The 16,458-nt window shown below is 37.5% G+C and overlaps 1 protein-coding gene across 3 annotated transcripts in view; it reads left to right on the top strand.

Moving 5' to 3' along the window:
• Window positions 1-12,313, top strand: part of smad2 (SMAD family member 2) — a 42,643-nt gene extending 30,330 nt beyond the window's left edge. For 2 of the 3 annotated variants that reach the window (XM_041810310.1, XM_041810312.1), the window contains 8 exons: window positions 549-742; window positions 1,053-1,187; window positions 1,387-1,461; window positions 1,574-1,627; window positions 1,837-2,049; window positions 3,563-3,700; window positions 5,591-5,735; window positions 9,176-12,313. In XM_041810310.1, the coding sequence (XP_041666244.1) occupies window positions 549-742; window positions 1,053-1,187; window positions 1,387-1,461; window positions 1,574-1,627; window positions 1,837-2,049; window positions 3,563-3,700; window positions 5,591-5,735; window positions 9,176-9,299 (1,078 nt within the window). In that variant the 3' untranslated portion in view covers window positions 9,300-12,313. The remainder of the gene's footprint in view (window positions 1-548; window positions 743-1,052; window positions 1,188-1,386; window positions 1,462-1,573; window positions 1,628-1,836; window positions 2,050-3,562; window positions 3,701-5,590; window positions 5,736-9,175) is intronic. The other variant, XM_041810311.1, reaches the window with a different exon arrangement.
• The last annotated feature ends 4,145 nt before the right edge of the window (window positions 12,314-16,458 follow it).

Consider the following 16,458-nt stretch of genomic DNA (forward strand, 5'->3'; position numbering starts at 1 on the left):
CATCACAAACTACACATGGGCAGGTTGATGGCAGAGACCCTGACAGGTCAAAACCTTTGGTTTCATCTTCATAACAACTTTCTGTTCACATTTAGATTGGTTTGATCAGTGAGATTATGAAAAAAAACCTGAGTTGTGCTGACACATCTCTATTTTTCACATTACCTATTCTTGTAAAGAATCTTGTCTGTTTCAACTGATAAATTGCTGATCTAGTTGAACTCCATCATATCATCTTTGTATGCTAGATAAAGGTGTTTTACTGTTTTACTTACAATTATTCTTCAATCTTTAGAAATAATAAATTATTTAAAAATCCTCAAAGCCCATGGTATTTTCCAATGAGCTGATTCAAACCTTTTGACACTCCCTAAAAAAAATAAAGTTTACTTTTCTTGAAGTTACATTTGAGTACAAAGTGATGATGCTTTTTTACTGTTGCATTTGATATTGGTGGGTGTTACTATTGCTTAAGGATCCCTTCCAGTTCATAGTCTTTATTCAAGAATTCAGCATAATATTAAGCTGCCCTTATTCATTCTCCTCAGGTCACTGGATGGACGTCTTCAGGTTTCCCATCGTAAGGGCCTGCCTCATGTCATCTATTGTCGCCTGTGGAGATGGCCTGACCTTCATAGCCATCATGAGCTGAGGGCCATTGATGCCTGCCAATATGCCTTTAACCTCAAAAAGGATGAAGTGTGTGTCAATCCCTACCACTACCAGAGAGTGGAGACACCTGGTAATGATCATTAAGATTGAGTGTGTCTGCTTGTGCGTGCGTACGTGCGTGCGTGCGTGTGTGTGTGTGTGTGTAGAAATACTTGGAAAACTTTTTAATTTGAGTACCAAGGGATGATATCATTCAGTTTCTCTCTGACATGTCTGTTAGAGGATAACGTAGCCATAGAGTTGACATTTTTCATAATTTTGTTATTATATGTATTTTTACCAGTGGATTGTAAATATTTTAAAATTGATTTTTTTTCTGTTATTTGTTCAAGAACTGAAATATTTGATTTGTTGATAGACTCTCCAATTCCTTTTTGCAGTGCTCCCTCCAGTTTTGGTTCCAAGGCACACAGAGATTCTGACAGAGCTTCCACCATTAGATGACTTTACAAACTCCATTCCTGAGAACACCAACTTCCCTGCTGGCATAGACCCTCCTAATAACTATATACCAGGTTAGCACACAGGGCTTGGCTTTGTATTTATCTGCTATTCACCTCATCATCTGTCATGCAGGCCAACTGTATTTTTTTTTTTAGTTGATTAGATCAGTGATTTCATCAGGGTTGATGTTTTAACCCTAAATGCAGTTATAAAAATGTGCCTTTTTAATGTAGTCTTATTGCATGTTTGTATGGCTTTGCACTCTTACAGAGACTCCTCCACCTGGCTACATAAGTGAAGATGGAGAGACCAGTGACCAGCAGATGAATCAAAGTATGGAAACAGGTAGACTAGTTACGTCCTGTGTTTGTGTTAGTGAAAAAGACATTCACTGGCAGAGAAAGACAATTTCTTACACCTTTAAACCATCCTCACTGCCAAACTTTTTCCCTCCAAGGCTCACCAGCGGAAATGTCACCAAGCACCTTGTCACCTGTCAGCCATGGCCTGGGTAAGACTGCTTTTGTTGTAGTTCAGGGATTCTTCAGAGCTACATTCAAACAATATATACCTCGTAAAAACAAAAATCCCTGGGAAACAAATTTTTGAGACTAAATTACTTCAATAGAAATAAGAACTGGTCAGGAAAAGTTATTAACTGAATAAACTGAATAAATGGACTATGAATATGTAAAATCTCCATTACTCATTTCTTTTCAGACCTTCAGCCAGTCACCTACAGTGAGCCTGCTTTCTGGTGCTCGATAGCTTACTATGAGCTAAACCAGCGGGTTGGAGAAACATTCCATGCCTCACAGCCATCCCTCACAGTCGATGGATTCACTGATCCCTCCAACTCTGAACGTTTCTGTCTAGGGCTTCTCAGCAACGTTAACAGGAATGCAACTGTTGAAATGACAAGGAGACATATAGGTACATGAGGATACAATTGTCAGTTAATCTTTCAAAGTTTCCTCATCTGTAAATATAGTTATTTTTAATCGATATTTGAATATGTAATAAAGGAAGATTCTCAGTATCTTTAAAGGTTGTGGTATAGAGATTTTATGGCCAGATGATTTACTGTATGTTCATGCATTAAGGAGATATTAGATTTATTTCATTACGGGCAAGGGATTTGTTGATTTTGTCGACAAATGCTGATGAAAAAATAAGTTGCAGCTGGATTTAACTGTCAATAATTTGTGCATGTTTTTCATGCTGTGTGTAAATGGTAGATGCGAAATGCTTTTCTAGTGACTACTCAGAGTGCTTTTACACCCACCCATTCACACCCTTTTATTCCAAGAGAATGTGACTACCAACCCCAAGTGGCATTTCTTGCTGGAATCAAGGCTAGCAACTGTCTAACAACAAGTTAGCTAGCTAACAATCCAAAACTATAGCTTTCTCTTCATATTTTAGGGTAACAGTTGTTGTGTTATTATAAACCCATTATGTAAAAGCCTTGCAGAAAAATACCAAGCTGCTGAATATTTTACAGTTTGACATGAAAAACACAAAAGTCCTCTCACCTCAATTTCAGCTGTCTTACTCCAGAGAAGACTATGTAGGTGAGGTTTGATCCCAATTCTGGAAATTTCCATACCAGGTTTTGGGAGACAGGGCCCTCTGGTGGCGAGATATAGTAAGTGTGACAACCAACCCTATTCTCCCCTACAGACATAACAAAAAATGCACTCCAGCTCTCCAACTTTGCATAGCACTATGATACTCAAGCTTTTGCCATATTAAAGTCTGTCAGGATGGATGGACCCATTGTGTTTTTTCATGGAGGGAACGAGCCACAGAAACATCCTCTCTGCTTTTTGTCTTGAAACCTTATGCCAGGCTACACAAATTTTCACAGTGAATACAGATTAAATGCATCAGAGTGAGGGCAAGGTCTGAGTGTGTGACGATTTTTTTGTCCGATCACAGCCCCCAAAAACGCATCCACAAATAAAAAACTCATTATGCAAAGGCCTTTACTATCTTTGTTTAAAGTTGTGTATGCAAGTCAGTGATGGTGACCCGATGAAAAAAAACCAAAATGTAGCATGATGATGGCCAGAAACACACCTGTTGTTGACACACTGTGTCCCTAGACTTCTAAACTCTGGGGGCATTTTGTCTATAATGCTGCAAAGGAAAGTGTTAACTTCCTGCTGCAGAGTCCTGACTATTGCTAACTAACAAAAATTTGCTTGAATTTAGATTTTTCTTGACATGTTGCCTTAGTAAGATCCATTAAGTAACTGTGCAAAAAACAATCAGAATAGTGGACTAATTGTTTCAGTAGTTAGTGACTAGTGGACTTTCAAAATAGTAGTTTGGTGCATCCCGAATGGCATCTCAACTGAAGAAGCAGTATATGATATCAGCTTTATAATTAACATAATCCTCTGTGCATTCCAGTCTCTTATTTCTCCTTTCTTGCACTAAGGTCGTGGTGTGAGATTGTACTACATCGGAGGGGAGGTGTTTGCAGAGTGCCTCAGTGACAGTGCCATCTTTGTTCAGAGTCCTAACTGCAACCAACGATATGGCTGGCACCCTGCAACAGTCTGCAAGATACCACCAGGTTTGTTCTCTTAAAAGGAACCCTGCATGATCAGTTTACTTTGTTGGATAGATATTTGTATCTCTCGTATGTTTATTGAACTAAAAAACTCACTAGATGTCTGCATTTTGAGGAATTTGAGTTTAAAAACTCGCCAGGAGGCTGTCATGTTTTGGCCCGCACTGGCACTGACGTCACAATGCCGCAGCGCTCCTCACTGTTCCTTTGCAGTAACTGCTGTTTCAGCCTGGCAGCCAGTGTTAGGGCTGCATCTCAGAGATGCTGCATGCCTCACCCATGGAGAATTTTAAGATATAGGGTGTCTTTTATTTTCTCCTTGCACCACGAGCAGTTATCGATCAAACTAGACAGGAAAATGATAAACACAAAGCCATATTTACTTGTTGTTGCACATATTTACGTCCACTTCGGTAGAATATGTTTGAAATCTGCTTCTTGTACCAGATGAAGGCCACAAGCTAAAATGCGTTTGTTTAAAAAAGCTGTTCCCCAAACTTCTATTTATGAAGCTTTCTGTTTCGACACGCTTCAAAATGTTGCAGGTAAAGATAAAGATGAAAACACTAATGGTCTGCACTTTCAGAGTAAAAGCCTTAGCATTTCTTTGGAGAAACTCCCTCGATATGTACATAATGCTTTTATTTTGAAAAGCTAATGGCACGCCTCCACTATACACTGAATCCGGTCACTTGTAGGGAGTTATATTGAGGTAAAACTTAGGAAGAATGGCAGGGCTTTGATAGCTGGGAGACAAACGCAACAAACCTGTGTCTGGTATGAAAGCTGTTAAAGCAGCAACAGCTGCAAGCAGCAAAACATACCACCAGTCTGAAAAAATGTTTACTGCATAGGAAAGGCAAGGCTAAGTGAAGTCACAGTACCAGCACGGGCCAAAACATGGCAGCTTCCTGGTAAGCTTATAAGCTCAAACTTATGTCACAAAATGTCACAAAATGCAGATATCTAGTAAGTTTTTTTAGTTCAATATACATATATGAGAGATAGAAATATCTATTCAACAAGATGAACCTTTCTGATTGTGCAGGGTTCTTTTAAGATATAATTACTTCTTTCTGTTGAGGGATGGATGCTTTAAAGGGGAAATATTTTACCCTTTACAGTCATGTATTTATTGTTCTCAGAGGTCCCCAAAACATGCCTGTTAAGTCTGTTGCTGAAAAAACACTCTAGTATAGGATTTTTGGATGTCTAAAAAGCCCTCTGTTTCAGCCCTTTTCAGAACGAGACGTTTCTGTGTCTGAGGTTAATGTCTGTCTGACTCCACCCCTGACCACACCTCTTTAGGAAATGGATATGGCACTCCTGATGTTATGTTACAGACACTTTTATCCAAAGTTAAGGGCCTGACTAGGATTTGAACCATAAATCTCCTAAACCAAAGTCAACAGGGTAACCTGCTGAGCTATCTGGCATCTCGGCTGGCAGCTGAGAGGAAGATCGGGAGAGGAGGGTGGAACATTCTTCCAGGTGGGGAGGGCCAACCAAACCTGGGGGCGGTGCTTACTCTCCACATGAAGTCATGAGGGGAAAATCTGAGATCGGCTTGCTCAGCACACATTTTCTGAAATGTGGAGAAAGAGAGGGTGGAAGGGAATGGATTTTTCTGGTATTTGGGATTGTGGACAGGCCAGGGGCACATATTTTTGTTAGAAAGCCTGAAAAAGTGATATATGTCCACTTTAAAATAGACAGAAAACCTTGTTTTAGAAATTGAAATTTTTTAGAAAAAGGTAGTGTTGGCATTAACAGCATAAAACTCAAATTACTTGGCACCTACAGCGGAAGCATAGGCACATATTGCCATATTACGATAGTTTTCCCTTCTTTTTTTGGTACGCCTTACCCATGTTGTTTTTTTGCCCCCCTAAGGATGCAATCTGAAGATTTTTAATAACCAGGAGTTTGCTGCACTGCTGGCCCAGTCAGTCAATCAGGGGTTTGAGGCTGTCTACCAACTAACCAGGATGTGCACCATCAGAATGAGCTTTGTCAAGGGCTGGGGAGCAGAGTACAGGTATGTGCTGAAATGGCATGCACATGGTACGGCCCTGGCTAATGTGGGACAATCTATGCAATCATCATCTAAAGTGTTAATTCACAAAAGCTGTGGGGCAGTTTTAAACGATCTGAATATCAGTATAGTTACCTTTATAAATTAATGCATAGTTATCTTTTTATTAAAAGAGCTGAGTTAAGTTTCCTCAGGGATCATTTTCTTAGTATAAGATGTATGTGTAATGTAAAATATATGTAATATTTGTAAAGGTCACAACTGTAATGTGTTTATGGTGTCAAGGCTTTTTAGTTCTTCACACCCTTTGTCTATGTTTAATACATTGTGCATTTCAGTGTGTCTTATCCATCTCAACATTTTTCATTGCTGATATTTAGCCTGAATAAACAAAACTTAAGATTCAACTCTCCATTACTGCATCAGTGTGCGAGAGACTGAATAATGCATCCCGATTTCAGAGTTAAAGTCATACTTCACTAAGCTAGCTAAAGTAAGCACAGTAATAATTCAGTGGCATCACTCACCCCTCTATTAATTCCATCCTGCTAATACTTGGTGTTAATTTGACATTCAAACTTAAACCTGTTTCATTCAGCAAATAAGGTGGCTTTCACACTAGGGGCCCGGTCCCGGATCCGAGTGCACTTGAGCCCAAAGTTCGGTTCGTTTGGGTAGTGTAAATGCCAACAAACCAGGCCCGGGCCCACTTGGGGAGATAGTCTTAGGTGCGATTCAAGTGGACTCTGGCATGAGATGATGAGATGTGAATGTAACCGCGCTCGGATACAGGACAGAGCGCCGTATCAGCTTTATGACATCATCGTAAAAGCTAAACTTCTTTCAACAGCGCAGCAGTTTGTTCACATTTTCCTCAATAAAGGGCAGAAATCATCAGAATCCAGTCAATAAATGGTCTACTGTGACTCACCTTACAGATGAACACAAGTTGGAGTCAGTGAGAGGAGATGCAAAGGCAGTAAAAGTCTCCTGTCACCTCTGAAACCACTGTTGTGCGAGCCCATTTAATCCTCTGAGCTGCACGTAGATGTGCAGATACGAAGAGCGAAGTTGCTGGCCTCTTAAAAGTGATTTTAATCATCCATGGCTGCAGAATGGACTTTTTCCGTGTCAAAACAAAAACAATCTTTGCTCAGGTCATGACCCCAGTGGTTGCCATGGTAGCTTCTTCTTCTTTCTCCTCCTTTGCGGGGTTTTAAACCAGCTACGTGCATACCGCCACCTGCTGTTTCAGACTGAGTAAATACGCAAGTGGGCCCAGGCACGGATCAATGTTGCTAGTGTGAAAGCATCCGCGGCGCGGTTCAAAACAGCTGGGCCTTATGTGAAAGCGCCCTAAGGCAGGTGATGGACCCTAAGCCAAAATGGTATTTCCCTTTGTCTAATCTCTTACACTTGTGAGAGGTAAGATAATATGTACATAATATTTACACTTTAATCTTTAAGGCAATACAAGGCTTTTGTTCCATAGTCAGAAATACCAGGATATTTATATCTCTCTGTCTCAAAAGTTCTTTCACCATCTAACAAACAACCATTCTTACAGTTTTGCTCTGAGCTGTATCCTCACAGCAGCAGGAAAGCAGTGTAGTCAAGACCAGGCAGTTGGGATGTAACGGTTCACAGAGCTAAAGGTTCAGTTCGTACCCTGGTTTTGGGGTCACGGTTCGGTACATGTTCGATTCATTGATGAAAAAGAAAAAGTCCCCGATTTATAATTCTAGATGTCCCTCACTTATTATTTTTTTCTTTTAAGTAAGTTAGTGCAGCTTATACTTTCTAAAGATAACATGTTTGAAATATGCATTTCAATCAATCAATCAATCAATACTTTGATCCATCTAGTGTTATTAAGAACTATCAGTAATAGTTGGTACAGACTGTGATATATTAAACATAAGACAAAAAATAGGAAAACAAAAACATAAGCAAAATGAAAAACAAAACAGAAAACAGCCAAATATCATGACTTATGAATAAATATAAAATGCAAATGAAAAAACATGGTTTTTAGAGCAATGTATCATATTTATGGGTTTAATTGAATGCTGTAACACCGCTTTCAATCAAAAGCTGGTGCATGGAATACTCATGCAAAATCCTGACTAATCTACGTCTGTAAAGGACCCCAGACTACAGACAGACATGTAAACACAGGGTGGGACTTTACATCAGTCAGAGTCAGAGTGCTTGAAAGCACATTTGTTGTTAGTGTTTCTTTTACTTGCACCGGTCAATGTGAAGTCTTGAAAATGTAGCAGCAGTAATATCTTCAACACGCTCTGCTTTCACATCCTGAGGCTTCTTAAAAACAGCGCTAAGTTGAGGAACGGGAGAAAAGTGCAGCTGGTCTCACTGCTCTGCTTCTCTTGCAGCTGGAGCAGGGAGCCCACTTTTCTTCTTCGTGTGTTTTGCCAGCTACTACTTCTTCTTCGTTGATGGTTTAATAGCAGCTAGCAAACACTTGGCAGCATTGCTGTCACCAAGTTTGACAGGCCAATACTGTCACATTTCTTTTTTTTCCCTAATGATTCAGACGTATTCATTGTGTCAACGTGCACCGAACTGTGACAGTTAGGGATGAATACTAAACCATTACACTTCTACATGGCAGTATCGTCTGTTGTAACTGATAATTTTGTCAAGAACCCAGTCCCTATTTATTTGTTATTTTTATGGCATTTTAAGTTGACCTTACTTCACACACCTTTTAACAATATTACAGCACCACTTGATTTTCTGTATAATGACTTATTGAGAAATGTAATCAAATTAATCACACTAATGACATATGCTATTGTTCCTACAATTGCTTGCTGTTAAGCTTTGTAAGCTTGATGATAAAAAAAACAAGCTAGACATTTTGGGATCTCTTTATTTTTCTTAAGTTATATGTGTGAAAGATAGGCACCATCCAGGAATGATTAACAAGACAACCTGCCTGCATCTCTCCTCCTCTCCTGCCTGTTTCTTGTGTGCTTATACACAAATTGGCATACTTACTCATATGCAGAGACATGAAGAAACAGTAGGTCCAAATGTTGAAAATAAATATTGATATGCAAACCTCCCTGTTCAGATGTACTCCTGTTGCTTATCAAAACCTTGTAAAAAGTTAGGCTACTGCTCAAAAGCACATCGTTGGGTTACACTCCTTTGTGCAGCATTAACACAAAGCTTTCAACGCATGCTTTTGGTGAAAAAAACTGATTCACAAGGGTAACAAACAGGATTAGACCATAAATCTACCTGTAATGCAGTTCAACTCATTATTTATTTATGCAATTTATCACAATTGATTTTTTTGTTACATGAAATTGGTAACTCTCTGTCTTTTATTTAGAAAAGCCTTTCAGAGTTGTGACTAACACAGAGTATTACCTGGACAAAACAGGGCTAACTGCTGTATTGTATCTCTACAGACGTCAGACAGTAACCAGCACTCCCTGTTGGATTGAACTACACCTCAATGGCCCCCTCCAGTGGTTGGATAAAGTGCTGACCCAGATGGGTTCACCATCAGTGCGCTGCTCCAGTATGTCTTAAACAGGGTTTTGTTGATGATGCCCATGCTAAGTCAAACTGACATTTCACATATGACCAGTATGTCCTACGGGAGATCACCATGCAGTCTTAAACTCATGTATTAACAACATACCAAAACAAATAAAGGAAGGACACAGTGGACTTGAAGGATTGGAAAATGGCATCATGGATGAACAAAAGTTAAATGGTTAATTGGATGTCACAGATGACCTGATGACTTTATACTGTATTGGACTAATATTGACATTCCAGCCATGAAGGACCTAATAAATGAAATCATCCTGCAATATCAAAATGACATTAGTAATGTCATTATTGGTCAGATTAGGAATTTGACTCAGGGTCTGGTCAAGAAAAAAAGAGCAGGATCACACTATCTTGTCCTGTTGATGACAAGTGAATGGCTGTTTTGGAAATAGCAAGTGTGACTTTCTAGTTACATAGTAGTCTCTCCAACCACTTCCCAACCCTGTTGCTTCACTATGTACTCGACACAGCACAACTTCCATTCTACCCAAGATTGTTCAATAGTAATACTGCCACTCCAGGTTCTTGTTCCACCAAAATCAGCTTTATACCTAAACATGATATTTTTCTCAGTATTGGTGACTGAATTTCCATTCCAGTTTTTTTAAAGTTTCCACTTCTCCTGTTTTTCCAACTAAGCCCAGTGTTATCATGATCCCTGACCTAACTTAATTGGACTGGTAGTCTTCAGCTTTTAGATGGTTGACCGCTGGATGTTCAAAGTGATGTCTCTTATTTATATGACATACCCTGTCTTTACATAATTGAATGCATACATGTTTTAAAATAGACAATCCTACATCAATTGATTTAATATGGAACAACTTTGCTTTGAAAAATATTATCTGTGTTTAATATCAGTTGATCACGTACAGCACCCCCACCCCCCACTCCCCCTTGGTTGCAGTTTTATTTTCAAGGTGTGGTCAGTGGTTATCCAGCATTGAAAATTAAAATGAGTAAGCTTAGGAATTTTAAACCCAAAAGTTTACATAATACTCAGTTGTAACTTCACATAATCTTAAAACGAGACAATTTTAAGGACACAAGAATTTAGCTTGTGTTAAGGCCAAGCAGTAAATTATTAGTATTATTTTCTGTCTTTATGTCGCTCTCATTCTGTGTGTGTGTGGGTGTGTGTGTGTGCACAGTTGCCCCTTTGCTGACATTTAATTATTGAGAAGATGGAGGTAAAACTCCAGCAGTGTGAAACTTTTAAAAAATAGCGTCTACACTTAACTTGCACTCCCCCAAATTATGCACCCTTAATAATTATAGAAGAATGTTGCCTTTGATGTACAGTAAAGCTAGATGTGCTTGAAATGAGCTGTGAGAGGAATGTATTGAAGGCCAATTGAAGTTTAGACAATTACAGAAATATCAATATTAAATATCTGTTGCAATTTTTTTTTCTTGAATTAGCCTATAAATTGTATCCGTTTGATAAAAATATGATTTTTTGCCCCGTTTTTTTAAAGCTGGAAAGTGTCGTCAATGGAAGTTATAATCTTTTCTGTTCAAAGTGTGTAAGCTTTAAGTATTTGATTAGTTTACTACAAAGTTATTTTCTTGACCAGTTCTTTTAGCTACATTTTGTATTTTTATGTATACTTTATATAATGATATATTTCAAATCTAATGCTTTCTTGATTTTTATCAGAATTAAATATTTTTTTAGAATATGCCCTTTGCTGAAATTGTCACTGCTTGATGATTTTTCAAGTATGTAGCATAGGAGATTACATTTTCTCTGAATTCACTGTTGCAACCAGCTCAAGCAATTCTATTTGTATCTTTAATTAATGAGAAGCCAAGTCACCATAAATATATCCTTTTTATTTTCAAACTCTAACTTGGTCTCAGAGTGTCCAGTGTATTTGGAATCTTTCAGGTGTTTCAGGGCCTAAAATTAAAATTGCTTGTCTTTATATTATATGTGTTTTTTTTTAGGTGAGGCCAAAATTAAAATAACTTTCCCAGAAAATAAGTTCATGTTTAATAATCATATCACAGTGTTACAAAACCAATTACAAAGACAAATATAAAGATCAAGTTTTTCTGTATTTCATTTCAGTGGTTACATTATGATTTTAAAAAATTTTGGGTTTTGCCTTTTGGACGTTTTGTTGGTCATGAATTGAAAGATACACATTATGCTGCCTGTCCAAAAACATTGCTATTTTCACTTTAGTCATAAAAAAGGTTGTCATTTAACTAAATTAATAACATTTTAACTAAACAATAAAATCTAGCAGCTGGACAAAAGAGAAAAAACATTCAGAATGTGAACAGTTAGTAATTACAAAGCCCTGATACAGAACTGATACATTCCAGTTTGCACCTGCTACCCTTACCCATGTCAACCCTACTGATTAATTGTCAAGACAAGATGTATGATTGTATACTAAAAAATTTACAGTTTGTATGTTTATGTAAGCACATTTTATTACAATTTTACACCCACACATATTTTTAACCATATTCCTTACAAAGTTAATGTACATTTTCTATTTGATTTCTCAGTGCAGCAACATGCATGGTGAAATTCATTGTGCAAAATTTGTTAAATAAAAAAACAAGGTCTTATTTGATACTCTTATGATAGGGCAAAAAATATATATATTTTGGTTTAATCTTAATTCAGCACATAGACCAAACAGAAAATAGTTCTGACACATAGCCCACTAATTCAAAAACCCCAACCCCAACTCTGGTACTAAATGATGAACTGGATGGCCGACCTGTTTTTTTAAAAGGCCATTTTCACCTCTAAAGTTACCAAAAATTGCAGGGACAAAATATTGAAGTAATCTTTTATCTGACCAGCAAACTGTTAAGAATTCTGTTTCTATATGTTTGTATCTATCTGTCCACCCTACTGTCTTATTCCTGGTCTGTGTATTTTTTTCCATCGTTTTACTTTAAACTTTACTGGACTCTGTAAAATTAGTTTATATGCTACAATTAAATCATGGCATTTCCCTTCAGGTTGTTGTCTCACTGATCACAAATGTCCTATGCAGTGGCATTAAATCATTTGGACTTCTCACTTTAAAATAAACAGAGATTTTCAATAAATTTTCTGATGGCTTAACAAACTGTTTTATGCAAATCCAAAAGCCTATTTTTACTTTGTTATGAGTGTCACCAAACCCCACCCCCCACCCCCACCCCCACACACACACACACACACACACACACACACACACACCCACCTACACCCTCACTCCTCAAAAATTAAGAAGGGAAAAAAAACAACTAATCAGCTTGTCTCACAATAAGACTGGATTTCCATGCAGGTTGCATCTTTAGATTTTGAGGGTTCACATTCCTATGTACAGATAGTATAATGTGCTTTTTTATTGTGATAGCAATTGTGTATCAAATAAGCCTTTTTCTAATGAAGAGGGTGGCTTTTAGAGAAAGAAAAGCTTCTACCTGTCACAAGAAATGTGATTGTGTAGTTGTACTTATATTTTACCATACATGCTGCTGTTTTTTTCCTGACATCAAAGCTTATTCCATAAGTCAACAAGGTTTTTGAATTTCTGTTTTCTTCAAACACTGATGATGGTCGTTGGCTTTTCATTTCCCCCATAAACAAACAAGTTCTTACAGTTCACATTAATAAAGCTGTCTATACTCAACTGAAAACTGTGTCTTTATTGCATGACTAATCTGACATCACTTGACCTGTAATCATTGTCTATACCTAACCCCAAAAACAACAAAGTGACTTTTGTGTGGTTCAAATCAAATGAGGCAACATAATGTGAATTTTTGAGTGTCGAACTTCTGCAGCTATTACTGCAGCCAGACTTTAAAGTATTTATTCCTAGTAAAATAGCTTGTTGTATTTTTATGTTGCCATGACAGTCCAAGTGTTGACTGGCCCTATTTTAAAGCTCATTGTACAAACCACTGATTTAGGTCAGCACAAGGGTTATCAGTGATTTCAGATATTAATTTTTAAGACTACTGAAGGTTTATTTCTCCAGCATAATTTGTCTTTTAAGGTTTTTACAACCTACAAGCATGGTAAAGAGAGTGGCAGGCGGTTTATTACAGTGTTGATTATCTACTACAAGGAACATCTCAATAAAACTTTCCGAACTTTATATGTAGGCTATGTTAACTATTTGTACTGTTTGGAAAAATTGTCAAAGTAATATCGGAAATGTATTGTTTTGTGGTTAAATGTACCAATCGATAACCAAGACATCTTGGCAAAGCTTTGTTTGGTCAATAAAATAATAGGTGACATGTAATTCATATGTATTCATAAGTCTTGTTGTTTCAATGACAGGTATACTATACTGCAGTTTACAATTCAATGGGAGATTCAAGATGTACGGCTAAATCCACCATGTAAATTATTGCTCAGTAAAAGTTGTCGTAGCCAAGCAGTGGACTTTTGCTTTTGATTTAAGGTGATTTCTTCAATGTAATAGACTCTAATAGCCTGTAGAGGGTGTCAGAAGCACATGGATAACAGACTACTGAAGGTGGTGCTGTGCATTGGACAAGTGAAAAGTCTGGATAACTTGTGGGAGCAGTTTTTCCCTTTTAATATATATTGTCAAAAAAGGGGTTAAGGTGTCAAAAAATACGATATACCATTTATTCCACCTCAGTGTAGACTCACAAGTGGTTTTCATTTTCCATATACTTAAACTGGTTATTATCGTATCAGTAATTGGAAAATAACGGACACATTAAACGTTGTTTCCTCCCCCTGAATTATTTAGATTTGTTACTGTCAGTTTGGAATACCTCGAACCCCTCCCTCTCAACACAAACACAGTAGAGCAGGCTACTTAGTGGAATGATTGCCTCACAGTTTAACATGTCAGATACATTAAAATACATAAAAAACCTTTTGCAGTTAAAAGGTTGAGAGGAGTTGAAGTAAACAGTCTCTGAGTTACCAGACAATGGCTGTCGGTGCAAAACAAGCATATAAGCTTTCTGCATTATAGTGTAACCAGAGAAAATTAATTGCATTAAGAATTTTAAACTAGTTCGATAAATTAGCTGTTGTGTTCTTGTTTTCATATGGTATGTTAATAATAGTATGTTTAACTATGATAGCCACTTAAATTACATGTCCATGTAAAAATTCTTAGAACATGCTGGATTAATCCTTATGGATTTGCGATTGTGAGCATGTTGCCATGTCTAAGAGGTTTTTTTTTTTTTTTTTTTTTTTTTAAACCAGAGTGAGTACTCTTTCTAAGTGACCCACTCCATTATCAGAGCATCATTAAGTTGTTGTTGATGTTTGCTCTCCTTCCTTATTGTATGGCCTTGGATTTCACCCGCTCCCCTGAGCCCTATTACAGCACAGAGCAGTAAGCATTTCCCAAACAAATTAATACCACAACCTGGGTGTTCCCAAACTTTCCAGAAGTGTAATATAGACTGGTAATATTGGCAGTAAGTTTTATTTCTTGTGGTTACAAAATGGATTTCCGCTCGTGTTCATGTTATTGAATGGTCGAGAGACGCAAGAACATCAAGCATGAAAATGGCATGAGCATGTTGTAAGCATGTTATTTCCTACTGCAGATTAAACATAACTGTGATTCATGATGGTGAATTACAATCATCTGTGTCTGAACTGAAACAGTAAGATTTAACTAGTCTGTTAGCCAGTGACTTATAATATATGTAATTTAAGAATCAAAATTAGTATTAGTTATTGGCTAGGTAGGTTTGCACAAAATTTGTCTCAGTATTTTAAAACTCAAAAACAAACAACCAACTGAAGCAGCCAATGATCTTAGAAAAACAAAGTTTTGTGTTAATTAATTTTTAAGTTTTTTTTTTTTTAAAGAATTTAGTTAAAGATTAATTTTTAGCTATTTTTTTTCTCTGTTTCCTCCACTCTTAACTGGTTATGCTACCCAAAGTGAATCAAACATTTCTGTACAGACATGTATCAAAGTTAACTTTCTGTTTTTTGTAACAAAAGAACAGTGATCAGACTACTGAAAGAACATTTTCCCCTCCCTGATTCCTAAATGCAATGAGTTGTCTTTCTTGACATGGAAAGGAATCTTTTGATTCTGATTATTGGTAAGACAACGTTGCATTTTCCCTACTTTTTTGAACATTTTCTGAATTTAATTGTTAATAAATGAATTTAATTAAATGCAGATCAATGTTAAGTCCATTTATGATTTTATTTTAATTGTCTCCATTTGCATCTACAGTGTTGTATATATTTTGTTTTGTTTTTTTGCTCTTGAAAAAATCATCTTTTTCACATTTAACCATGCTTATGCACTGTCTATGATGTGACAGAAATTCAGCTCCTGACATAGGACCTGAGGTCTGACCCCAGACTGTCATCTATCATTAACATGACTTTTGTTTCTGACGTTGTTTTTGTGCTGTCTGTAGTCCTGGGGTTAGGTTCCTTCCAGGGTTCCTCTCATTTCACCTACTTGACCCCTCTGATGAAAACCTAAGACATGATAAGAGAGAGAGTTTGCATGTGTGCTGCACTGTTGCTTCTTGGCCTTTGGTCATAGAAAGGCACCTCGTTTGTGTGTGTGTGTGTGTTTTGGGACCAAGGATCTGAAGAGAAGTAATCATGTATAAGTTATGTTGACTAATTAAGACTGGGCCCTAACCTATAGCTGACCCCAGGGAAAGAATACACGATCTTAAAGCCTTTGTACCGATGTACCTGTGGCCTCTTGACCACACTAGAGTGTTAGATGTCCGGTGTGTCTGTGGGTGTGTGTGTTCTGGCTGGCTAGTCATGCAAGGCTACCTCGATGTGGTAATAGGAGCACGGGGACAGCAGAAATGGGAGAGCAAAGAGAAAGGTACAGCGACAGAGTAAGGGAGAAGAGAGGAGCCTTGAAAGAAAGAAAGTGCCTCTTCAATGAAAGAAGTAAGAGAGAGAGAGAAGCCTAGCCCATGTAATTAGGCCTAAATGAGTTTTCCACTGACTCAGTGGGTTGTGGCAATGCAGTGTTGGGACAAAGATAGACTAGAGGTCAAGAAGTCATTGAGTCGGACCTACTCAAACAAGGCACCCAGTTTTTCTAGAATGTATTAAAGCTGTATTTGTACTCTTAATAAAAACTACTACCAACAATAATAATAAATATTAAATTTA

This window comes from Cheilinus undulatus, linkage group 17, assembly GCF_018320785.1.
Source record: "Cheilinus undulatus linkage group 17, ASM1832078v1, whole genome shotgun sequence".
NCBI lineage: Eukaryota > Metazoa > Chordata > Actinopteri > Labriformes > Labridae > Cheilinus > Cheilinus undulatus.